The 26,348-nt window shown below is 34.4% G+C and overlaps 1 protein-coding gene across 1 annotated transcript; it reads right to left on the minus strand.

Moving 5' to 3' along the window:
• Positions 510-3,175, minus strand: LOC107636694. Its single transcript, XM_016340187.1, has 11 exons — positions 3,020-3,175; positions 2,640-2,793; positions 2,366-2,423; positions 2,135-2,262; positions 1,896-1,980; positions 1,665-1,797; positions 1,418-1,575; positions 1,206-1,329; positions 934-1,116; positions 786-851; positions 510-710 (listed from the first exon to the last, which is right to left on the minus strand). The coding sequence occupies exons 1-11, from the start codon at positions 3,173-3,175 to the stop codon at positions 510-512; spliced, it is 1,446 nt and encodes a 481-aa protein (XP_016195673.1).

A 26,348-nucleotide genomic window follows, 5' to 3' on the forward strand; every position in this document is an offset into this window, starting at 1 on the left:
GATTCTGCCATTATAAGTCATATATTATATGTTTACCTACTGATGAAAGAAGGAATAGTTAATCTAGAAAATCTCATCAATTTAAATTTAAGGTGTCTTAGATTCTATTATATGTTAACTACTAATGAAAGAAGGATATCTTTAACTCAAAACATATAAATACACTAATAAAACATGTAATGTAGATATTATATCAAATAGAAATTGATAACAAAATAAAAGATCACATAATAAAACTAATATTAATAGTAGGATAGATAATGTAGGCATAGCCTAATTACAACCCATCTTAATTTATAACTGACAAAACACAACACTTAAACATTAACTTGACTTAACAAAGAAACAACTACTAAGACACATGAAAAACAAACTAAACCTGATTATTGGATTAAAAAAACACTAAAATAAAACATAAGCTCTCCATGGCCTTTTAAGATAATTAAAAAGACATTAGAGTACATTACATTGACCCAAATAGATAATATTAATAAAGATTATATCCTAAATTAGTCAGCATGCTTTTTGATTGAGCTGCAGTCAGAATCATGAGAGAGCTTTCTACATTTGGAAGTGGAAGTAGTGGCAGTCTCTGGAAAAACATCTACCAATTTTTTTGTCATTACACCAGCTATAATACCTCTCTTGGGAGTAACAAAGTCATCATTAACGTCAAGAGAAATAATTTCACATGACTGAGAACTGATCTCCTGAAATCAAACAACATGAGATTGAATAAAACACATAATTATTATAAAGAAAAAATAAAATAAAAAGTATCTAACCTTAGCATTATCAGTAGAATATGTATGCAAGCTTTGAAGCTCGGAGTTTTCAATGGGGATGTTCGGCTGCTTACATAATAATAAGGTAAAATTATAAGAGAGACCAAGATTAAATATTTAGATAAATTGTGTGTTGTTCAAATCATACATCAGATAGCTTGTACTTGGCAGCAAACAAATTCAGGATAGTTGGATCTTCAGTCAACTTCAAAACAGTTATCTTACAAGGTTGGAAAGCATTGATATCATCGAACTTGACAGAAACCTTGAATAGGAACTTCTTACCTCTAAATGAGTTTATCTCAGAGGGAAATTCATCCTTGTTGTAACCCTATAATTGAGCAACGCATACATAATTATCAAATATTTAAATAATTAAATAGATGGAGAGATAAACAACATATTGTTAAAAATTTATACCTTTGCTATCTGTTTCAATCGAAGCTCGGAAGCAGAAATTTCAAGAAACTTGGAGGCTTCCTTATCATAAATAATAAATGAGGCAGAATCCATTTCATCAGATACTCTGAGGTGAATACAGTAACTACATTTGAAAAGAAATATATGATAATGATCCCTAAGAGAGGAAATTAGACTAATTAACTTATATTGTATAATAACAAATTTGTTACCGAGAAATATGAATATTAGGATAAATATCACATGATTGGCAATAGTATGAATTCTCATCCTCTTTGAGTGAATGAAAGCACATCTTACACCCCTTATACCACCAACCGAATCTAGTATCAATGGACATGACTGTTCCAATAGTAACAAATATTCTACCCTAAAAATCATAAATTTGTGAGTCGAATCTTAGAAAATGTGCATGATTTAGAACAGATAAAAATACATTACAAACTACTTATATAAAACCTCAGTGGTGTCCTTAAGTTCAGAAATGGGCTTGTATGGGGTATGGCTAATAAGATCTTGCTCAAGTGACATTGAAACATCAGATGCAATTTGAGAAAGCTGGTTAGATGCCTTGTCATTTCCCATAATAAATCTATCGAAAAAAAATGTATATATTTCAGCATAATGTCTAATAACTAATTATATTAATTACCAAATACAAAACTATGAAAACAAAAATAGAATTTATACCTCTGTCTAAATTCCTTAACCTCTTGAAGGTCAGCATTAATGTATAGGGTAGAGTTATAGTTTGTATTAGATATGCCCATAGTTCCTATGAAAAAAATAAGTGAATAAAATATTATGACACTAATATTTGAATAGAGAGTACTTAGGTTACATTATTGGATAAATTAACATGTATGTTAACATGTATGAAGATGTAAATCCATGAATAATTTATATTTGAGATGAAATAAATAGCATACCCTTGAACATGTTAAACTTGGCAAACTGCAGGATGATTATAAATTCAGTAGAAGGCTGTTCCTCCATGTGTTTCACCAGTTTATTAGCAAAATCCTCCCACAAAGTACACCTTATTTTACCCTTAGATCTATATAAATCGATGGATATAATGATGACAACTCATAAATAATTTGTAAATACTAAATAAAAAAATCCATTTCAGCTAAAATAAACAAACTTTATAAACATACTTCATATCATCAAGCTCAATCACCATGTATATAGACTTCTTTCCATTTTTTGTGAACTCTATAAAATAAACAAACTTTATAAACATACTTCATATCATCAAGCTCAATCACCATGTATATAGACTTCTTTCCATTTTTATTATATCATTATATCACCCTTTCTGGTTAACAATCCAATGACATCTATATCAAAATAATAATAATAATAAGACCATAATGATGTTATAAACTCATAACTAAAAAAATACAGCAAATAATGATATTTGATATGTACCTATCAAGTGAGAGTGGTGATTATCATGACTAAGTATCATTTCATTTGGGACAAAGTGAAAAATATTGTTAGGGAAGTTAATATCCCCTAATGAACGACACTGAGTTTCCCTCTTGAAGAAAACACGAAAAGCATGGGTTGTTGGCTTGTACTTCTAATTATTAGGTTCAAGTGAGAAATTAGCAATAGAGTACACCTTACCCTCAATTAAATCCTGTTCAAAGAATCTCCTCAGAGGATTCCTAACAGAACACTGTATTCGATGGCCTTATAAAATTGACAAATTGTGACAAAAAAAAATTAAAATGGAGGATTGCATAATCGCATGGTTTATATTGCTCTTATGAATTAAAGAAACTCATGATAAGAAAAAAACTTACTAATTCATCCATAACAACCAGTTCCAAGTTGGGCCTCCTAAACTTCTCTTCACCTATGATAATAGACCATATCTTGATAACACAAATCTTGATACGCCAAACTTGATTAGCAGCAGCAAGGTCAAGATCTTTAAGCATGTTGAATGGAGATGCCATACTACTATGATTGAAACAAAAGTTACTGAGTGTATAAATATAAAATGGATTTTTATAAGATGCAAGTTTTTCCCAAAAACATAATAAGATTGCTTGATGACAATGAGATTATATAGAAGAAGATATATATGCAAACTATAAACGTATATTCACGGTAACTACCAAAAAGGATAAATATTAAATGATATTTAATAACATGAATGATGAATTGCTTGAAAAATGTTGGTGAAAATTGATGAATTCATTAATTATACCTTAATGTTTTAACAATAAAAAATCTAGACTCACCAATGCATGTTGGACATGTTGCCTATCCAAGGCACTTTACCTAGGGAATAAAAAAATAGATAAAGTACTCAAGCAAATGGTGCCCAAAAACTCATCTAAATCAAGCTGAAGTTATAAGAAACTATACTATGCAATCAATTTCAGGTAACAGTTACCCAAAGTATAAATGATTTTATCTCTTTTACATCTTCTTGCAGAATCATTTATGTGATATGTGATGTGATATATTGAATAAATGTGCTTACAGATAAATTTGCTATTAATAAATATACTTTAATATATTATTAACTAATTATTAGGACAATGTATATAATTCTAAAATTACTTCCGTCTGGTTTTATACTTTTATCCAATGTAGACATTAAGGGTTTAATTGTTAATTGTTGTGCCTTAAAAGAAGATTCAGATTGCATATGTATTGCATATGTATGAGAGTTTTATTCAATTTGATAAACATTGCAACCATAATAATAACAATAAAGTTAGTTACATTTTAAGACTCATTTCATTTATTTCAATCTCACAATAAAACCTGCAATCTATTTGAAATGGTGGAAGAATTAAACATAATATTGAAGGATTACAAAACATCTAAAAATGATTAAAAATGGAATCTAATTACATTATATATGACATCAAATTAATACAGATAAATACAATAAAAAACAGGGGTGAAAGTAAAATAGATACCCATAACAAACATGTTCAATCATAATAGACATAGAATGTCTAACAAATCTTGATTAAGAATTACTGAAACAATAAAACAAAATTTAATCTCTTAATAATTGGAAACAAAAACTGTAAAAAGAGTGCAAGCAAGAATAAAAAAAAAAGTAAATTATATGAACAAATTAAGGAATGGTTATATCTTATTATAGACGATGAACAAATCAAGGGGAAAGAATCTATAAATATTGAAGCATTATCCAACGTATCATAGATTATTGAAAAGAGAATAGAAGGCAGCATAACACATGAGAACACATTCACCATGATGATCAGAAAATTCTAACTGATTAAAAACATGATGAATTATTTTATTTTCAAATAAAAAATCTGTATATAGATTAGAACTACATGTTCTGCGACATCAAACTAAACGTAGATATATAGAGCAAAAACACAGGGATAAAATTAGAGTAAATAACCATCACAAACATGATTAGGTTATATATGAAATGTCTGTTACATCATGATCAAGATTTACAGAAACAAAAGAAAAATTAAACTCTTAATAATCCTTAATAGAAATCATTAAAAAGTGCAAGCAGGAATCAAAACAAATAAGTAAAATATTGGAACAAATTCTGTTAAGTGAAATCTTAATGTTAAAAAAAAGGGATAAATAGAAAAACAACAATGAAAAACACATTAGTCTACTATTAAACTGAAACATTGCATTAAATATAGATTACACCTAGCAGAAAAACATAAATAAACAAAAAAAATATTACACAGCTAACGATATATATAGTGGCATTAACTTGTAATAGCAAAGCTTTACATTCTAGAATTACAGATAGAAATTTGTAAGAGACCTTCTAATCACAATTAACTAACGGGACAAAATAGAAATACTCATTACTGTCTCATCAATAGAAGATACACTAAACTTAACAACACTGCCACCCTTCAACTTATTTCTTTTGCAATATCTAGACCAACCCTTTGTGATGAATACACCATTAGGCCTCTCTGAGTTCCATCGTAGTTTCATCTCGCAAAAAGATCCGTTACTTTGTTTAACCTTGATCTTATTAAGCTTAGATGGGAAAGCCTTCGTTGCAAATTTGGCCGGCAGTAGCTGATAAATTAAAGATAAATAAAAACATAATCAACAAAGTGACTTTGATGGCCTGTAAATTAGTATTTTAGATCAAAATTGAAATAAAAAATTTATCAAGATACATACCATTGCATAGTGGTCAGCCTGGTAGGGTGTAACAACCTTAACAATAGAATAAACCAAAGGAGTTACATCTGATTTAATGGATGAAAAGTGGTTACCTGATAATGGATTCGAATTATTGTTCGCAATCGATACTTCCAAATGGTCCAATACAACATGAATTCCTTCTAAAGATACTGAATTATTCTCATATACTTCGTCTACACATGGAGTAAAATGAGAGATGTTTACATTAAAAGGGGTTTTGGGTACATCCTGATTGGTTAGATCTCCAAAAAAGGAATTCATGAGATGATTAGAAAATTCTAAAGTCTGCATAAAAGACAAATCATTCTAAATAATGACAGGAACTTCGTTGGACAATATTGAAGGCATCGATAGCACATTTTCAGATGAAGGTTGATCTATTGATTCAATCATATCACCAGGAAGATCTGTTGGAAATGCAGGGGCTATATCAATTAAAGGAACGTATAAGCCCCCATCCATTAATTCAAATGCATAAGCAGTTGAATCCACATTGTTTTCATGGACAAACAATTTTTTATTATCCAATAAAGACTTGAAGGGGACTACATAGTTAGAAACTACGTGCATGTTGTGGTCCATTGCTTGATCAATAAGAAATTTGTCACGACCAACATATTTCACCTTAAGCCAACCACCATGGTCAAGATGATATCTCTCCAATAGTTGCTTGTAACCTTGAACTATGATAGCAGTTCGATCTCCTTTTTGAATTGTTATTTTGATCTCATCACCATTAGCATCGATGAACAACAAAGAGTTAGATATAACGTCCTTAAAGCTCCTACAAAATAATGCAGGGATCTTTCCAACATCCTGAATTTGTATGATAACAAAAAGGAAGAAATGATAATCAAAAGAAAATAACAGGGAGAAAAAATAAAACTGAAAAATAAGTAAAACTATTTAACAAATTAAAAGCATTAAGTGAGATCAAGTGAGGATAGAATATAACCATATCAGGATTAATTTCCAAAAAGAAAGAAGGAGCCTGAAAATAATTGTCATACATCCTTGCTAGCTATGGAAAAAGGAAATGAACAGATGGGAAGAGAAAGTAATAACTTTAAGGAGAGCATTGGATATTTATTTAGGAGTAAGGATAATCAAATCATGTTCATCTCCTTGCATTAAATTGAAAACTGAAGAGCTATTATATTAAAGCAACATTCTACCCAATAAGCTGATATGCAGGAGGCACGCGGCATGATTCAATTACGATTATCAAAGAAAACAAAAGGGGTACATATTAAAGATACAGGTAGAAATGATTATAAAATATATCGTAAATGATAAATACACAAATGCCATAAATGCATTAGTGAACAAAAGGATCTAAAAAGCATATAAAAAAAAAAGACAAACAAAAGTTGATAAGAAAGCAAATGAAATTAAACATAAAATGAAGATCCAGGTAATTTTATTTAAAAGTACATAATAAAAAAGCATAGGAGAACGTTAGTACTCTAATAATTATATAGAAATATTTTGGATTTCATTAAAACCATGATTTATTAATTATTGTACTATAATATTAGCCTCTACTAAACAAAATATTGCTTCGATGTAATATTGATAATATGCATAGACACTACAACATAATGCATATTGAATTATAAATTTAATTATCTTTATAATAGTTAAAAGAATTAAATGTTAAACATGTATTTTTTTATATACTAAAAAGATAAATTATAAAATATTAAAAATCATATCATAATTAGACAATTTCACACACACTTAAAAAATAAAATCATAGCAAGCGTGTGTGAAATTTAAGTGAAATTTAAAAATGATTTAAAAAATATTTTGGGTGCTGTAAAAATTCTAAAGATTACTTATAATAGTTTTAGACAATTTATTAAAGATTGTAACCATAATTATTACAATACTAAAATATGTATTCAACTTGTTCCATTTATTTCAATCTCACAAAGGCATGGTATTCCATTTTATTAGAAAAATTTAGATTAATTATTTGCTATTTACACTACAAGAAAAGATAGCTATTTTAACATGATTTTTTTAACAGTCATAGTTAAGTGTAAAAATTAATATATATTTTTGACAAATATCACAAATGTCAAATTTTCTATGTTTTTTTGATGAATAATTTGATTGTAGAAAATTACTCCTCAATTTTGACACTCATTTATTTTCAACTTATTACTCTATTATTCCTTTTCTTCGTTGAGCTCCGTCAATTTTGACATCACACTGTTCTCAGTTTAGGATCATACTACTCATTCTTCATCTTCAAAATCTCAGTTTATTCTTCAGTTTTAAGATCTCATCTCATTCTTTGTTAAAAATTTTTGTTGAGAATTTTTTATGGTCAATAAGTGTCAAAATAAATAGTATTTTTGACGGTTAATAAGTATTACAAAAAATATATTCTCAAATTTTTTTAATAAATTATTTTTGACGGCCAATATTTATCAAAATAATATTTAAACTTTTTTTTACAATTACTTATATGTTAAAAATACTATTTTTGACAAAACTTTTATTAACATATTTTCATAGTTAAAATAGTGTCAAAATTTATTTTTTTTTGACGAATTTTAATTTTTTTTGACACATAATAATCCTAAAAAATAGTCTATATTGTTGTAGTGTTACTTACTTTATTTAGAGTATATATATCTTTTTCAGCCACAATAAATATTATATACAGAAAAGTTCTCTAAACATATACTGAATTTGTATAGGTCTTTAACTCTCTAATTATGCTATATAAAAAATTTCATCATTTTATCATTTTTTTTCAAGAGTGTTTGCAATAAATAATTTAAAAAATTACTTAAATAATTATCTACATCCATATTTCGAATAATTTTTCTATTTAAAACAGTATTTTTTAATAACTGATATCAAAAACAAACAAAATTAGCTGCTATATACCTAATCCAATTGGCGGGAATGGTGTATATGAATGAGAACATTAAATGCTTGGAAAAGTATTGTGCTTAAAAAACAAGACAATTGAAGAAGAATCATGTACTTGAATAAGAATCATGTGCTTCAAAAACAGGACAATTGTTAGAAAGTATTAAAGACATTGAAGCTAATATTATCTTTTATATTACCTAATAATGATGCAGAAGAAATGAAGGAAGAGAGACCACAAATGATACAACTCTTATAGAAAGTACCACAGTCAACCCACTCCTAAGCTTTCTCCTTCAAGACACGTTGGATTTTCACTACCTGACAACACTCTCTTAATAGTTTAGTAATAGATTATTCATCGAATTAATATATACTTTTCTATTATTAAATGAGACGTCATACTTAATATCTCATATGCTCCATCAAGAAGAAAAGATGTGTTTACATTTGACATACAAAATCGAATAAAGAGTGTTAGAGTATAATTAGGATCAATTAGAATTATTTAGTATATCTGAATATTTATTATAAAATATTACGTCTTTATTATCACGATTCTCTTAGTCCCTATAAATATCCTTTTATATTATATCATTCCAGACAACTTTAATAGACAACTTGAATATACTCAATAATATACCATCATTTCTCCAGTTTAGTCTCTTGTTTCTAACATGGTATCAGAGTCATGGTATCCTCCTTGAAAAGGATAGGTTGTTTTTCTTGCGGTGAAATTACTGTAGTTTTTGCATTTTTTTCTATGCCATTCTTCTTTCCCTTTTGTCACTCATTTGATACTTTTTCACCTCACCGACTAGCCTATTTTCTCTGTCTTGTGTTTTTTCGAGTCGAATGATCAAACACCATTGTCATCCGCTGCTTACCTATTCTCATGAAGAAATCATATAGTTTTCGTTCTCTCGTGGCAGTTTCGTCTGCGTTCTCTTGTGGCAGTTCCGTCTGAGTTCTCTCATGACAGTTCCATCTGCATTCTCTCGTGGCAGTTCTGTTTGTGTTCTCTCGTGGCAGTTTCGTCTGCGTTTTCTCGTGGCAGTTCCGTCTGCATTTCTTCTGTGTTTCCTTGTGGCAGTTCGTCTTCGTTTCTTTCTGGCAGTTCCGTCTGCACTTCCTTCAGATAGCGGCAGTTTTGTCCGCGCTTCCTTCAGACAAGCGGCAGTTCCATCTGCGCTTCTTTCCGGCAGTTCCGTCTGCACCCGTTTTATCAGTTTATGCAATTTTTTTCTCTTTATTTCGTTATTTTAAATAAGTTTCAAACTCAAGTTGTCACTTGAGTTTGAGGGGGGATGTTAGAGTATAATTAGGATCAATTAGAATTATTTAGTATATCTGAATATTTACTATAGAATATTACGTATTTATTATTACGATTCTCTTTGTCCCTATAAATATCCTTCTATATTGTATCATTCCACACAATTTGAATAGACAATTTGATCATACTCAATAATACACAAATCCTTTCTCTAGTTTAGTCTCCTATTTCTAACAAGGAGAAATATCACATTTCTATTCTAAGAACATTTTCAATGATTTTAATTTAATTTTATTTTGAGTTTTATACTAAATATCACATCAATAGTTATAAGATCATATATATTATAAATAATAATTTGATATTAAATATGAGATTCAAAAGCATTCCAAGGCAGATGCGCTAGTTTGTGTCGCACTTGATACTTTTTCATTCAAATCTTGGCCATTTTTACAATGATTTGGCCTTCAGGAAATACATCTGGCCAAGCTCCACAGCAACTCTCTGCTAAAACTTTCTTTCTTTCTTATTTGGTTCAAAGAAATTAAAATAACCTAATAATAATGAAAGCTAGACAAATCCGGCATTAGTTGAACTAGTTCCCTAGCCTTAACAAGTTTTATAAATCAGTGAGTAATAATTGAATTAATAATATAAAGCGTCACAAATTCCGATAGGGAAAAACCGTAAGGTTGAATTTAAAAACCCAAATTAAATATGCTGAATAATCTGCATATTGTAGATCAAAGACAAGAACATTCTCGTATATCGGCTGTCTCTGTTTAGTCACTTTAGAGGATGTATGTATATTAATGGTCTCTTATATTCTGACAAAAACCTGAAAAGCCACTGTCATATCCAGCATATCAGGGAATATACTATTTTCACCACTTTTCTTTTTTGGGTCAACCTGGCTATTTTTACTCACTTTACAACTACCCTTTAATAGAACAGATTTTAAGACTACTTTATTATTGTGAGTTGTCCATTATTATCGATTAATTATTTTATTATACTCCTACTCATCTATATTAAGGGGTATAATTACCGAATAAGACCAAAAATTACTACAAAATCGAACTGAAATTTACGACGACCAAATTAAAAAAAAAAAAACTAATTTTTTAAATTTTTTTGTTTAAATCAATTGATTTGATTTAGTTTTCAGTTGGTTTGATACAACTAACCGAATCAAATCGAACCAAACATTATCAAATAGTGATACTTCTTTTAATATTTTATCCTCTAACCTAGAAACAAAACTCGTAATGTGTTGGGAATAAGTAGTATGACCACAATCCAATCAATTACGTGTCAAATAATTTGTTATTGTTATTATATTAAAATGTTAATATAATAACATCCTTGATTAAATTTAGAGATTTATCATTATGATAGTAATCACAATATTAAGAGATAAATCTTTTATAATTTAATCTAAGACTGAGATGAATAAAACCTTGGCCAAGGAGATTGAATGAATGAAGAAATGAGTTTCTTAGGTCATTCACAGTTCATTATAACAATGGTAACAAGTTAGAGTGAGAATAATTAGTTATTCTATTTCTAAACTTGAATTCTAAATTTGGATGAGATCCTAACTGATTCTGTTTCAAATTGAGTTATGATATGATTCATAAATTTAAAAGATTCAAGTTTAAAATAACAAGATATGATTTAAATTTGAATTGAGAATCAAATTTAAAATCAGTAACAAATCTCATACTATATATATGTATGCCAAGAATAGAGGAATGAGAGAAACAGAAGAGAATAACAAGAGTTTTATTCCTTTGCCTCTACACACATAAATGTATGTGAGCGTAATTCTTGGAGAAGAATTTTATGGCGTGCAAAGAGTTGCAAGAGGTTTCTCAATTTAGATTAGATGTCCATTGGTCAAGGAGTTGATAGCAAAGGTTGGTCTCGGTGTGGATATGCATAGTGCCTTTGTACCATCGAAGGAGAAAGTGATTTTTTACTAGCGTACATAGGTATGTAGATCTGATCTATATATTATTATTGGAATAAAGTTTAAGCACAAAATAGATCTTTAGGATTACCTTCTTTTCTTCTGCTGCGTGTTATAAACCCATGGTAATCCTCATAACGCAATAAACACAATGCTTTTTCCTTCATTTTTTTTTGTTTTTGAAACACTCAATTCATCCTCCTCTTCCTTTTTCTGAGACTGAGAGAGTGAGCCATTGAGCAGTCCATCCTCCTCTATCCTTCTCACGCAGGAGCAGTAGTGCATTTGTGCTGCTCTCAACGTGCCGTCCGTCCCGGCCGTAGCAGAGAGTCCCGTTGTCCAGTCTGCTCTTCTTTGTCGCCATATCGCCGTCACCAAGTAGCCGCATCTTTTCGGGATGTCGCAGCAGTCCGCGTCATCGTAGCAGTCTGTCACCGAGCAGCCTTTTCTTTGCCGAACAATATCATCAGACCAAGCCCTTTCCTGCAACTCAACAATGTCTTTTTCAAAGGTTAGTATATTCACCTAATTTCGGAGTAGAATTTGTTGTTGTTGTTGGTTTTGTTGTCGATGGTTCTTTTATTTGTTTTGAGTAAATTTTGTTGTTGTTGCTGGTTCTATTGTTGATGGTTCTGATGCGTGAGCATCTTGTACCCTTTATGGTCATTTTCTAGTTATTTTTAGTTAGATTTTATTTAGTTTACTTTATTTCAGTGCAAAAATCTCCTTTGGATACTACTTTGAGTTGTTTTAGTATTTTTATGATTTCAGGTGAAATTCAGAGCAGTTTGCCAGAGTTTGGAGCTAAAAGCAGAAAAGCTGGCAGAACCCCCTGGGCAATAAACGCCCAACTGGCTTTTAGCGCCAAGCATGTGCGAGCCTGCCCCCTTTGGGGTGTTAAATGCCCAAAATGGAGTTTAACGCTAGCAGTCTGACCGAATTCACTCTCTTTTTGACTTCTCAAGTGGATTTAGCATTTATTAGTTTTATTTTATTTTCTTTTAGTAATTTTTATTTTCAAACAATATCTTTTAGTCTTAGAATTTATTATTTTCTTTTATTTCTGTATCAAATTAGGTTAGTATAAAAGGAAAAAGATCTTTGGTATCTTGAATCTTCGCCCTTCCGCATTTTTCAGAACCCTAATTTCTTTGTAAGTCATGAGCAACTAAACCTATCAGTTAAGGTTAGGAGCTCTGTTTATTTCTACATATTAGAACTATTATTCTTCTATTTTAATTAATGTATTGATTCAGTTTCAAGGATTGTTTTTGTTCTTAATCTTATGAATCTGGGTGGAACGAGAGTATGACCCTTATTCTACTTGAGTTCTTGTGATTCTCGAGAGAGTTATCTCGCTTGAACAACAGCTTGAAAATAAATTCCTTCCAAATTGCTAATTACATGAACTAATTGGGATATGTGACATATAATCCTGTTAACTTTGGGTAATTAGAATTTTTGTGGCTATAAACTAGTTTTTGAACTTAACCTTCTAATCGGAATTAAGTGACCACGAGAGTGGCAGTTGATGAAGGTTAGAGGAGGCTAAATCACTAAGAGATTAGGGTTTAGACATTTATAGTTTGCCATGGAATGAATCATGCATTGTTAAAATAGTTGGTAAGAACTTTTAATCCGAAAAAGTGAATATCTCCGAAACCTTAACTGTTTTCTCTAACTATTTTTACACCAAACCTTTTAATTGCTTTCTTTACTCTCTTATTTACTGTTCTATGTGATTTCAACCATCAAAATCCCTTTTCTATTTTCCTAACTAAGCCAATTGGATAACCATTGTGCTCAATTCGACAATCCTCGTGGGATCGACCCTCACTCACCTGAGGTATTACTTGGATGACCCGGTGCACTTGCCGGTTAAGCTGTGGGAATCTCGAATTCTCGCACCAAGTTTTTTGTGCCGTTGCCGGAGATTGTTTATGATTGACAACTACTAGTTGTCTGGTTGCTTAGATTAGGTATTTTTCTTAGTTTTGTTTATTTATTCTTCTTTAATTTTCGAACTTGTCTTTATTTATTTTTCATTAATTTCAGAAATTAAGTTTGGTGTCCATGTAGTATTAGTATTCCCTCTTGTTTAAATTTCGAATTAGTAATTTAAATTTTCTTAATTATTTTCAAAAATTTTGGTTCATTTCTTGCTCTATTTTATTTTAATTCTGTTATGCAGGATATCTCACTTGGAATTCTCTACACTCTGACGTAGAGATTCCTATTTTTCTTTGTTTTCTGTTTGTGTGTGCAGGAATAGGGAGAGTTATCACCATGGATCTGAATGGTAATGCACAACTTAGAAGAACTCTGGGCTCTTACACAGCCCCCACTTCTGATTTCTATGAAAGGAGTATTAGTGTGCCTCCTATTGGAGCAGATGATTTTGAGCTCAACCCACAGCTGATCATCCTAGTGCAACAAACTTGCCAGTTTCATGGACTTCCGCAGGAAGATCCTAATATGTTCATCTCTAACTTCCTGCAGATCTATGATACTATAAAGACCAATGGAATGGACCCCGAGGTTTATAAGCTAATGCTCTTTCTATTTATTGTGAGGGATCGAGCAAGGGAATGACTTGATGGTCAACCCAAGAAAAGTTTGAACACCTGGAATAAAGTAGTCAACAAGTTCCTGAACAAGTTCTTTCTCCCGCAGAGATTGACTAAGCTGAGGACAGATGTTCAGACCTTTAGGCAAGGAGAGAGTGAATCCCTATATGATGCTTGGGAGAGGTACAAGATGATGCTCAGGAAGTGCCCTCTTGACATGTTTTCAGATTGGATCAGGGTCCATATTTTCTACAAAGGACTCTCTTATATGGCCAGAATGTCTTTGGATAATTCTGTGGGTGGCTCCTTGCACATGAAGAAGACACCTGAGAAGGATAATGAGCTCATTGAGATGGTTGATAATAACTAGTATCTATACTCATCTAAAAGGACTCTAGTAAGAAAAGGAGCTCTGGAAGTGGATACTGTAGATGCACTTCTTGCTTAGAACAAGCTTCTAATTCAACAGATGAGTCTTCTCATTCAACACTTGAGTGGCGTGCAGAGCGCAGTTTCAAAGATTCAGAGCGCTTCGCCAGATATTCCATATGAGATGTGTGGTAGCTCCTCTCAAGGTGAAACTATGACCACTATACACATGAGGAGGTCAATTACATGGGAAGTTCCTCTAAACATACCAATAGTGTCCCTTATTCTCAGAATTTTAACCAATGAGGGAGGAATCAGCAATCGACTTATGCCAGTAGCTCTCAGAATACCCCTGACCTAGCATCTATGTTTGTAGAATTTGCAAAGAGCCAGCAAAGCTTTATGTAGGAAACCCGAGCCTCCCTCAGGGACCTCCAGATGCAAATAAACCAGAAAGACCAGTGAACACCTGAACACACCCCACCTAGCAATATGGCCCCCGAATACAGAGAGGAATGTCAAGCAGTTCGATTGAGGAGTGGCAAGACATTAGTCACTCAACATCAAAACAATGAGGAATGGGGTGAAAAAGAGAGACCAGAAAGCGAAATTGCAGAAACCAAGAATGCCACCAAGGGCGCTGAACGCCCAGCAGGGAGCACCATGGGCGCTGAACGCCCAGAGAGGGGGCACTAGATGCTAATGAAAATTCGAAGAACGTCCCCCCAGGCACCCTGATAATCCCTTTCCGGTCACTCTTGACACTCATCCTGCACTACCTAAGGCCCCAGAGTACAAGGCCAAACTACCATACCCCCAAAAACTTTAAAAAGCAGAAAAGGACAACCAATTCTCTAAGTTTTTGGAAGTTTTTTGGAAGCTTGAAATCAACATCCCCTTTATAGAAGCCCTTGAACAAATGCCCCTGTATGCCAAGTTCATGAAGGAGATGTTGAGCAATAAGAGGGATTAGAAGGAAGTAAAGATAGTGGTACTTACTAAGGAATACAGTGCAATCATCCAGAGGAATCTCCCTGAGAAACTACAGGATTCCGGGAGCTTTGTGATTCCTTATACCATTGGAAACACCCTTATTCGAAAAGCCTTATATGATCTTGGAGCTAGCATCAACCTCATGCCACTATCACTAATGAGAAAGCTCCAAATTGATGAAGTAAAGCCTACCCGTAATTGTCTCCAGCTGGCTGACTGTTCTATCAAGTTCCTTTCCGGAGTGGTGGAAGACCTACTTGTGAAAGTAGGGTCTTTTATCTTCCCTGCTGATTTTATGATACTGGATATGGAAGAGGACAAGAATGCATCCATCATTCTTGGAAGATCCTTCTTAGCCACAGGAAGTGCTCTTATAGATGTATAGAAGGGTGAAGTAACTCTGAGGGTCAATGAGGAGGAGATTGTGTTAAATGTTTTAGAGGCTTTGCAACATCCGGATGATTCTGAAGGATGCATGAGGATCGACATCATTGAACCTCTGATTGAAGAAGTACTTGAAGCTGGGAAGCTTGAAGATGATCTGGACGCTTCCCCTGAAGACACTCTGCTTGAAGTTGATGAGTGGTAGCACGATTCCCCACACCTTCGTATTGTTGTACCAGCAAGTGCACTGGGTCGTCTAAGTAATACCTGAGCTAGTCAGGGTCGATTCCACGAAGATTGTGGTTTGAAGCAAGCTATGGTTATCTTGCAAGTCTTAGTCAGGCAGATCAGAAGGTTTATGTTTAAATGCAGTTTGATTGTGAATTTTTGAATGGAATAAAGCAAAAGAGGTAGAAAATACTAATAGGAATAGAGTTGAGAGTTGGAGTTGCTTTGTCTTTCTGAATTAAATTTGGTACTACTGCTCTCTTTGCTTGTGAGTGATTTCTTCAATGGCAGGCTGTATGTGATTGACACTGGTTTGAGCAGCTGCCAATACTCCTCCAAATCTGAACCCCAGGTTTAGTGTGGATCCATTCTGATTGAGGGTGAAGCTCGTATAGTCCATTCTCCTTCATGATCCTACTCAAAATGCCACAGAGAATGCTGCTTTTATGGATTCTAGCCTCTACCATAGAGACCCTAATCTCTCCAAAAATTGGCTGAACTGATGTCTCGAGAAGTCCCTAACGAAGTCGTGAATTAGCCGTCTGAAAGATGCATATTCAAGCTGTTGGTCATCCTTGTCCGGTGAAAGATGCATTCTGACCCAAGTAGACGTAGGTGTTTGTCAGGCACATTTGTCTTAATGTGATGAATAGAGCTAATTGGTTAGATCATCCTATTTACCACGATGAAGTACGAATATACATCTTAGAATTAATCAAACATGGATCGAAGAGAAACAATAGTACTTTTATTAATTCATAGGACTCAACAGGGCTCCTCCCCTCAATCTAGGAAGTTTAGAAACTCATATTGAGGTAGAATACAATGATAAAATGAAAATAGGGCTGAATAATCTGCGTGTTACATGAACTAAGTCCCTTAAATTCTAAACTAATGACTAGTAAGGGTAAAACAGTGTTTTTAGTGCTAAAATCCACTTCTAGGGCCCACTTGGTGAGTGTTTGGGCTGAGATTGATGAGATCCACGTTCTATGAGGTCTCTTGGATGTGGAACGTCAGCTAGGGAGTCCTCTCTGGGCATTTGGACATTGGGCTATGCTCCTTGGGCGTTGGACGCCTGAAAGGGGACAGGAAGCTGGCGTTAAACGCCAATTTTGGGCCTTCTAATGCGAAGCAAAGTATGGACTATTATATATTGATGGAAAGCTCTAAAAGTCAGATTTCCATAGCCATTGAGAGCACTTCATTTGGACTTCTGCAGCTCCAGAAAAGCTCTTCTGAATGCAGGCAGGTTAGATCCGGACAGCATCTGCAGTGCTTTCTCTATCTCTGAATTAGACTTCTGCTCTAGCGTCTCAATTTCAGCCAGAAAATACCTGAAATTGTAAAAGAAAAAAATTCCATAGTAGAATCCAAAAATGTGAATTTAACACTAAAACCTATAAAAATTCAATAAAAACAAAACAAAAACTACTAAAAACTATATGAAAGTGATGCCAAAAAACGTATAAAATATCTGCTCATCAATGAGCCAGCACCGCAAAGGGAGAAGCTTGACACGCCTAGTACTGAGGAAGGACCTCCTATGCTAGAGTTGAAGCCTTTGCCTCCATCCTTGAAGTATGCATTCCTAGGTGACAAGAAAATTTATCCAGTGATCATAAGTTCCTCCCTAAGACAGGAGGAAGAGGAGGTGGCTCAAGAGTCATAAAACAACTCTTGGATGGACCATTAGTAACTTAAAAAGGATTAGTCTGACCAAATTTTTGCACAAGATCTTGCTTGAGGATGATGCTAAACCAGTTGTGCAACCACAGAGGCGACTGAATCTATCCATAAAAGAGGTGCTCCAGAAGGAAGTTATAAAGCTTTAAGAAGCCGAAATTATTTACCCTATTTCTGATAGCCTATGGGTAAGTTCAGTACAAGTAGTTCCCAAGAAGGGAGGCATGACAGTGATTCAAAATGAAAGAAATGAGCTGATCCCCATAAGAACTATCACAGGATGGCGCATGTGTATTGACTACAAGAGGCTCAATAATGCTACAAGGAAAGACCACTTCCCCTTACCTTTCATTGATCAGATGCTTGAGAGGCTAGCCTGCCATGCCTTCTATTGCTTTTTAGATGGGTACTCTAGATACAATCAGATTGCAGTGGACCCTCAAGACCAGGAGAAGATGACGTTCACTTGTTCCTTTGGAGTATTTGCTTGCCAGAGGATGCCATTTGGACTCTGTAATGCCTAGCAACTTTTCAGAGGTGTATGCTTTCTATTTTTTCATACATGGTTGAAACGTTTATTGAGGTATTTATGGATGACTTCTCTGTTTTTGGTAATTCCTTTAATTCTTGTCTTAAGCATCTAGTCTTGGTCTTGAAACGGTGTCAAGAAACAAACCTCATTTTGAACTGGAAAAAATGTCATTTTATAGTAACTGAGGGAATTGTTCTTGGTCACCGGATCTCAAACAAAGGAATAGAAGTTAATAAATCCAAGGTGGAAGTAATTGAAAAATTACCACCACCTACTAATGTTAATGCAATAAGAAGTTTCTTAGGACATACAGGATTTTATAGGTGGTTTATAAAGGATTTTTCAAAGATTGTAAAACCTCTGAGCAACCTCTTGGTTGTTGACACACCTTTTGTTTTTGACAAAGAATGCCTGCATGCCTTTGAAACTTTAAAGGCGAAGCCTGTCTCTGCACCCATCATTGTCCTTCCCAACTGGGAGTTGCCATTTGAACTAATGTGTGATGCCAGTGATTATGCTATAGGGGCTGTCTTGGGACATAGACAAGACAAGCTTCTGCAGATTATTTACTATGCCACTCATGTTTTGAATGACACGCAAAGGAATTACACCACGACAGAAAAGGAATTACTAGCTGTTATCTATGCAATTGATAAGTTTAGATCCTACCTAATTAGTTCCAAGGTTATTGTTTATACTGACCATGCTGCTCTTAAATACCTTCTAACCAAGCAGGATTATAAACCAAGATTGATCAGGTGGGTAATACTTCTTTAGGAATTTGACATTGAGATTAGAAACAGAAAAGGGTCAGAAAACCACGTGGCTGATTGATGTGCGTGTGAGCATCTTTCCTATCTTTTCCTAGTGAATTTGCATTCAAATTTGTTAAGTTTAATTAAAATTTAAGTATTTTTGGGCCACTATGAATGCTACTTTGAGTTGTGTGCAATTTGGTTTATTTCAAGTAGCATTCGGATGGATTTGAGAGAATTCGTGTAGAAGAAAAGAAAGAAAATGGATGATGTTGTCAACCCTGACCTTCTTGCACACGAGCATAACTTGAGCTGTAGAGGTCCAATTGACGCGGTTCTGGTGGCATTGGAAAGCTAGCTTCTAGAGCTTTCTAATGATATATAATAGTATAAACTTTTTTTTCGAGAATTATAGCCTTGGTGGCGCCAAACTTGGGATTCTCCAAGTTTGGCGCCAAGATCATTGTAAACTCTCCAAATACACTGCCTTGGTGGCGCCAGGATGAAGGAGAAGCATATAATCAGCATGGTCTTGGTGGCGGCAAACTTGGCTTAGCCCAAGTTTAGCGCCAGCCTTAAAGAATTCGATGGTCCCCACGTCCTCAAGGAGTAGCTCGAAGATCTCTTAATTATTTAACTTTGTTTTATTTTACAATAGGAAAAGATATTATTTAGTTTAAGAAAATATATTTTACATTAATTAGGAATTGATATAAAAGGGAAAAGGTTTAGCCCTTTGGGGGACTCTTCTCTCTTACGCACCTTATTCCGCACTTCACAGTTTTTCTGAATCCTAGTTTTCTCTCTGAGCTATGAGCAATTAAACCTCCACTGTTATGGTTAGGAGCTCTGTTTATTCTATGGATTGATACTATTACTCTTCTATTTTAATTAATGTATTGATTTCAATTTCAAGAATTTATTTTCGTTCTTTATCTTAAGGATTTGGGTAAATCGGAAGAATAACTCTTATTCTAATTGAGTTCTTGTAAACCTTGGGAAAGCAATTTACTTGAACAACAACTTGAAAACAATTTCTCCTAAATCACTAATTATCTGGACTTAACGGGATATGTGACATATAATCGTCTTATATTGGGGTAATTAGAGTTTTTGAGGCTAATAAACTAGAGTTGGACTAAACCTCTAATTAAAATTAAGTGACAGTCAATTATAGTTTGCCATGAATTGAATCTTGCATGATTAAAATAGTTGGTAAGAAAAGTTAATCCGGAAGATAAACAACTCTGAAACCTTAACTGTTTTCTCCCATATTCTTCATATCAATTTTAATGTTCATCTTTAATTCTCTGAATTTACTGTTTAATACAATTGAAACCTCAAAACACCAATTTCTGTTTGTCTGACTAAGCAAATCACTCAATCATTGTTGCTTGATCCATCAATCCTCGTGAGATCGACCTCATTCACTTGAGGTATTACTTGGTATGACGCGGTGCACTTGCCGGTTAGTTTGTGGACTTTAAATTCTGAACCAAGTTCGCCGTTGTCGGTGATTGACTGTGATTGACAACTACCAATTGTTTGATTACCTAGATTAGAACATTTTTCTTTTTCAATTAGTTTTCTTTTATTAATAATTTTTATTTTTATTTTCTTTTTTTTGGTTTTTTTCCCTTCAGTTTCATCCCCCTCCCCTGTTTTCTCCTTTCCTTTTTATTTTATTATTTAGTTTCAATTAAAAAGAGAAAAAAACATGTACTTTTATGTTCGTTTTCCTTCATTTCAATTTTTTTTCTTTCTCAATTTTTGTCCCTTTTTTTTCTTTCCTTTTAATTTTCATTCTTTTATTCAGTTTAATTTTATTCGATTTTATTTTCTAGTTGCTTCACCCGAGTTCTCTTTACTGTGATGTTGAGGATCCGCATTTTTCTTGTTTCTTGATTGTTTATGAGCAGGAACAGGAACAAAGAACCTCTTCTCAAATTTGATCATGAGATTGAACGGACCTTGAGAAGGCATTTACAACAAGCTAGAGCTTACAAAGTCAGTGAAAATCTCAGAGATAATTTTGAGGAGGAAACTAAAGAGCTCACCATGGATCCTAACCACAACAATGTTGTTAATGCTAATGTGGGTAATCAGAATGGAAATGAACAACCTAGAAGGATGCTTGGCTCATACTTGCTTCCACTCCTGATTTCTATGGGAACAGTATTGTGGTACCTCCTATAGGTGCAAATAACTTTGAGTTGAAGCCTTAGTTGATCACTCTGGTGTAATAGAATTGCCAGTTTCATGGACTCCCGCAAGAACACCCAAACTTGTTAATCTCAAATTTCCTACAGATTTGTGATACTATGAAGACTATTGGAGTGAATCCGGATGTCTATATGTTGATGCTCTTCCTATTTGCTATCAGGGATAGAGCAAAGAAGTGGCTTGATAATAAGCCCAAGGAGAGCTTGGATACTTGGGATAAGGTGGTCAACAAGTTTCTGACCAAGTTCTTTCCTCCTCAGAAGCTAACTAAGCTGAGGACGGATGTTTAGATTTTCAGACAAAGAGATGGTGAATCCCTCTATGAAGCCTGGGAGAGATACAAGCTGATGATTAGGAAGTGTCCTCCGGATATGTTCTCAGATTGGATCCTGTTGCAGATTTTCTATGATGGACTCTTTGAGATGGCTAAAATATCTCTGGATAATTCTACAGGTGGATCTCTGCATATGAAGAAGACTCCTGAAGAGGCTAATGAGTTGATTGAGATGGTTGCTAACAACCAATATTTATACTCTTCTGAGAGGTCTTTTGTGAAGAAAGGAGTTTTGGAAGTGGATGCCTTGGATGCTATTCTTGCTCAGAACAAGGCTATATCTCAACAAATTAGTGTACTTACGCAACACTTGAGTGGGATATATGTTTCAGCTGTTAGTGCTCAGAATTCCCCTCAAGAGACTCCATATGACATGAATGGTGGCTTCACTCAAGGTGAGAATTATGAATACGCTCAATTTTATCCTGAACAGGTCAACTTTAAGGGGAATGCTCTTAGAAACCCTAACAATGACCCATATGCCAAGACCTTTAATCAAGGATGGAGAAATCACCTAAACTTTGGGTGGAGAGAGCAACCTCAAAGGCCAAAAAATTTCAATAATTCTTAGAGCGGTTTTAATCTGAATAATTTCAATTACTACCAGTTTTAGTCATCTCAGCCACAACAACCTCAGCAAGCAACTTCTCAGCCTCAGAAGACCACTAGCTTGGAATCGCTAGTTGCAAGTTTTATACAAGAAACCAGAGCTTCACTTAAGAACTTGGAGGTTCAGATGGGTCAAATGGCCCCAAAAGTTGCTGAAATTGATCAGAGGTTAACTAATTACCTTCCTAGTAATACAATTCCAAATCCAAGAGAGGAGTGAAAGGCTATCACATTGATAAGTGGACAAGTGGCAAGTACGAAAGAACAAGTTACCGAGGAGCCGGTTGAAAAAGAAGCTCCAGAGGAGAAAAAGGAGGAGGTCAAACACGTCCCACCTAGGTGTGCAGACAATCTTTTTCCAGTCACTCTTGACACACATCCGACGGTGCCTAAGGCACCTAAGTACAAGCCCAAAATGCCATATCCTCAGAGGTTTCAAAAGGAGACCAAGGACAAGCAGTTTTTAAAGTTCTTGGAAGTTTTTAGAAAGTTACAAATCAATATTCATTTTGCTGAGGTTTTGGAGTAAATGCCTCTCTATGTCAAGTTCATGAAGGAGTTACTAACAAAGAAGAAGCCTTTAAAGGGAGATGAGACAGTGGTCTTGATCAAAGAATGTAATGCAATAATTCAGAGTAATTTGCCAAGGAAGATGCCTGATCCAGGGAGCTTTCAAATACTATGTACCATTGGAAGCACAACCTTTGAGAAAGCCTTATGTGATTTAGGAGCAAGCATCAATTTAATGCCCTTGTCTGTGATGAAGAAGCTACAAATCAAAGAAGAATAACTGACAAGGAAAGCATTACAAATGGAAGATAAATCTTTGAAGCATGCCCATGGAATAGTGGAGAATGGTGCGCACAAATCCCCACACTTTAGTACAACAGTACCAGCAAGTGCATTGGGTTATCCAAGTAATACCTGAGTGAGTCAGGGTCGATCCCACGAGGATTGTGGTTTGAAGCAAGTTATGGTTATCTTGCAGGTCTTAGTCAGGTAGATCAGAAGGAGTTGGTTTAACTTTGTATAAGTACTTGTTATATTGGAAGGTAAACAGGGATAAGTAAATAAATGGAATCAATAATGGGAATAGAGTTGAGGATTAGAGTTGCTTTGTCTTTATTAACTCTGGTATTACTGCTCTCTTTGCTTGTGAGTGATTTCTTCAATGGCAGGCTGTATGTGATTGACACTGGTTTGAGCAGCTGCCAATACTCTTCCAGATCTGAACCCCAGGTTTAGTGCGGATCCATTCTGATTGAGGGTAAAGCTCGTACAGTCCATTCTCCTTAATGATCCTACTCAAAATACCACATACGAGGTCGGATATTTTAGATCAGAGAATGCTGCATCTTTGGGTTCTAGCCTCTACCACAGAGACCCTAATCTCCCCAAAAATTGGCTGAACTGATGTCTCGAGAAGTTCCCAACGAAGTCGTGGATTAGCTGTCTAAGAGACGTATATTCAAGCTATTGGTTCATCATTGTCCGGTGAAAGACGCACTCTAAACCCAAGTAGACACGGGTGTTTGTCAGACACGTTCATCTTAATGTGATGAACAGAGCTAATTATCACTGATCATCCTACTCACCACGTTGAAGTACGAATATACATCTTAGAATTAATCAAACACGGATCGAAGAGAAACAGTAGTACTTTTATTAATTTATAGGACTGAGCAAGGCTCCTCCCCTCAACCTAGGAGGTTTAGAAACTCATACTGATGTGAAAACAATGGTAAAACGTGTATGATGGTAAAAGTGATGTAAAAGTGTTCGAATAACATGAATTAAATCCCTTAAATACTAAACTAATAACTAGTAAGGGTAAAATAGTCTTTTTAGTGCTAAAATCCACTTTTGGGGATCACTTGGTGAGTATTTGGGCTGAGATTTGATGAGATCCACGTGCTATGAGGTCTCTTGGGTGTGGAACGCCAGCCAGGGGATCCTCTCTGGGCGTTTGGATATTGGGCTCTGCTCCTTGGGAGCTGGACGCCAGAAAGGGGGCAGGAAGTTGGCGTTGTACGCCAGTTTTGGGCCTTCTAATCCGAACCAACGTATAGACTATTACACATTGCTGGAAAGCTCTAGAAGTCAGCTTTCCATATCCATTGAGAACACTCTATTTGGACTTTCATAGCTCTAGAAAATCTCTTCCAAGTGCAAGGAGGTCAGATTTGGACAGCATCTGCAGTGCTTTCTCTGTCTCTGAATCAGACTTTTGCTCTAGCTCCTCAATTTCAGCTAGAAAATACCTGAAATGGTACAAAAATGCAAAAACTCAAAGTGAAATCCAAAAATTTGAATTTAACACTAAAACCTGTAAAAACTTAATAAAAACTAAGTAAAACATGTTAAAAACTGTATGAAAACTATGCCAAAAAGCGTATAAAATACCCGCTCATCACAATACCAAACTTAAACTGTAAAATAAAATAGGATGAAAAGAAGATTAGGATGCAATAAATCTCTGAGTTTCCAATGAAGCTCGGTTTCAATTAGATGAGTAGGACTTAGTAGCTTTCTGCTTTTGGATAGTCTTGGCATCTCACTATCCATTGAAAATCAGAATGGCTGGCATCTTTAGGAACTTAGAATCCAGATGATATTATTGATTCTCTTAGTTCAGCTCTTTTTGATTCTTGAACACAGCTTTTTAGTGTTTTGGCCGTGACCTAAGCACCTTATTTTTCAGTATTACCACCGGATACAATAATGCCACAGACACTTTAACTGGGTGAACCTTTTCAGATTGTGACTCAGCTTTGTTAGAGTCCCTAGATAGAGGTGTCTAGAGTTCTTAAGCACACTCTTTTTGCTTTGGATCATGACTTTAACCGCTCAGTCTCAAGCTTTTCACTTGACACCTTCACGCCACAAGCACATGGTTAGGGACAGCTTGGTTGAACCGCTTAGGCCAGGATTTTATTCTTGTAGGCCCTCCTATCCACTGATGCTCAAAGACTTGAGACCCTTTTACCCTTGCCTTTTGGTTTAAAGGGTTATTGGATTTTTCAATCTGCCCTCCTTTTCCTGCATTTTTGGGCAGTAATGGATTTTTCTGTTTTTCATTTATTTTTTTCTCTCTCTTTTTTTTGCATGCATTAATTTTTCTTTTGCAACATGCTTTTTCTTTTTCTTTTTGCTGCTTTTTCTTGCTTCAAGAATCAATTTTTAGATTTTTCAAATTATCAATAACATTTTTCCTTTTTCTTCATTTTTTCAAGAGCCAGCATCATAAAATTCAACTTCAAATATGCACTGTTTATTCATGCATTCAGAAACTAAAGTAATGCCACCACATCAAAATAATTAACTATTCTTTATTGGAAAAATTGAAAATTTATGCATCTTTATTTCTAAAAAAATTTTACTATTTTATTCATGTTTAATGATAATAAGAGGAATAATTTATAGCTAATTAAAAAAAATTACTTAATTACTACTAATGCTTATGTAATCCTAAAAATTAAAAGACATAAAATAAAAATAAAAATAAAAATAAAGACTTAAGTACTACTAGTGATCATGCAACTCTAAATTAGGATGGAAATACGTGAGACAGAAAAATAGGAATTAGGATAGCCACAAAGTTGAAACTCAACAACCTTCAGCTTGGGGGATGCTGGTTTCTTCAGGGTGTGGGGCGCATGGCTCTTCAACTTGAGGGGTACTGGGCTCCTCAGGGGAGAGCTTTAGCTTCTTCAGCTCACGCCCTTGCTTCTCCTACTCCTTGATCAGTTTACAAATCATGCTAGTCTGATCATTCTGTTCTTCTCTGAGCTAATCCAATGTGCTCTGTAAGTGAATTATAGATGCCTTCAGTTGTTTCCAATACTCTATTGGAGGGATCTCTTGGGAAGGCTCAGGTGCCTTCCTTTCAGGGTTATCTTCCTCTATCTTGGAGCTCTCCATCACCTTCTTGGTGATTGGTTTTTCTACTAGAATAAAGTTGTCCACTTGGATCATAACCTTAGCCTCTTGGCATAGATGAAAGATGAGATTTGGATAAGGCAGCATGGCCCTAGTGGAATCTCTGTTTGATAGCTTGTAAATCTTACAGGGGATTATTTGGTGGACTTCCACCTCATTCCCCATCATGATGCAGTGAATCATCACTGCT

Source organism: Arachis ipaensis, chromosome B04, assembly GCF_000816755.2.
Source record: "Arachis ipaensis cultivar K30076 chromosome B04, Araip1.1, whole genome shotgun sequence".
In the NCBI taxonomy this organism is placed as follows: Eukaryota; Viridiplantae; Streptophyta; class Magnoliopsida; order Fabales; family Fabaceae; genus Arachis; species Arachis ipaensis.

Excerpts from the sequence above, each read along its gene's own strand:
- LOC107636694 (XM_016340187.1), bottom strand. The coding sequence starts at position 3,175 with ATGGCATCTCCATTCAACATGCTTAAAGATCTTGACCTTGCTGCTGCT. Across the intron at positions 1,798-1,895 it reads GTTAAGGAATTTAGACAGAG|ATTTATTATGGGAAATGACA; the intron begins GTATAAATTCTA and ends TTTTTTCGATAG. Across the intron at positions 1,117-1,205 it reads GATTGAAACAGATAGCAAAG|GGTTACAACAAGGATGAATT; the intron begins GTATAAATTTTT and ends GCTCAATTATAG.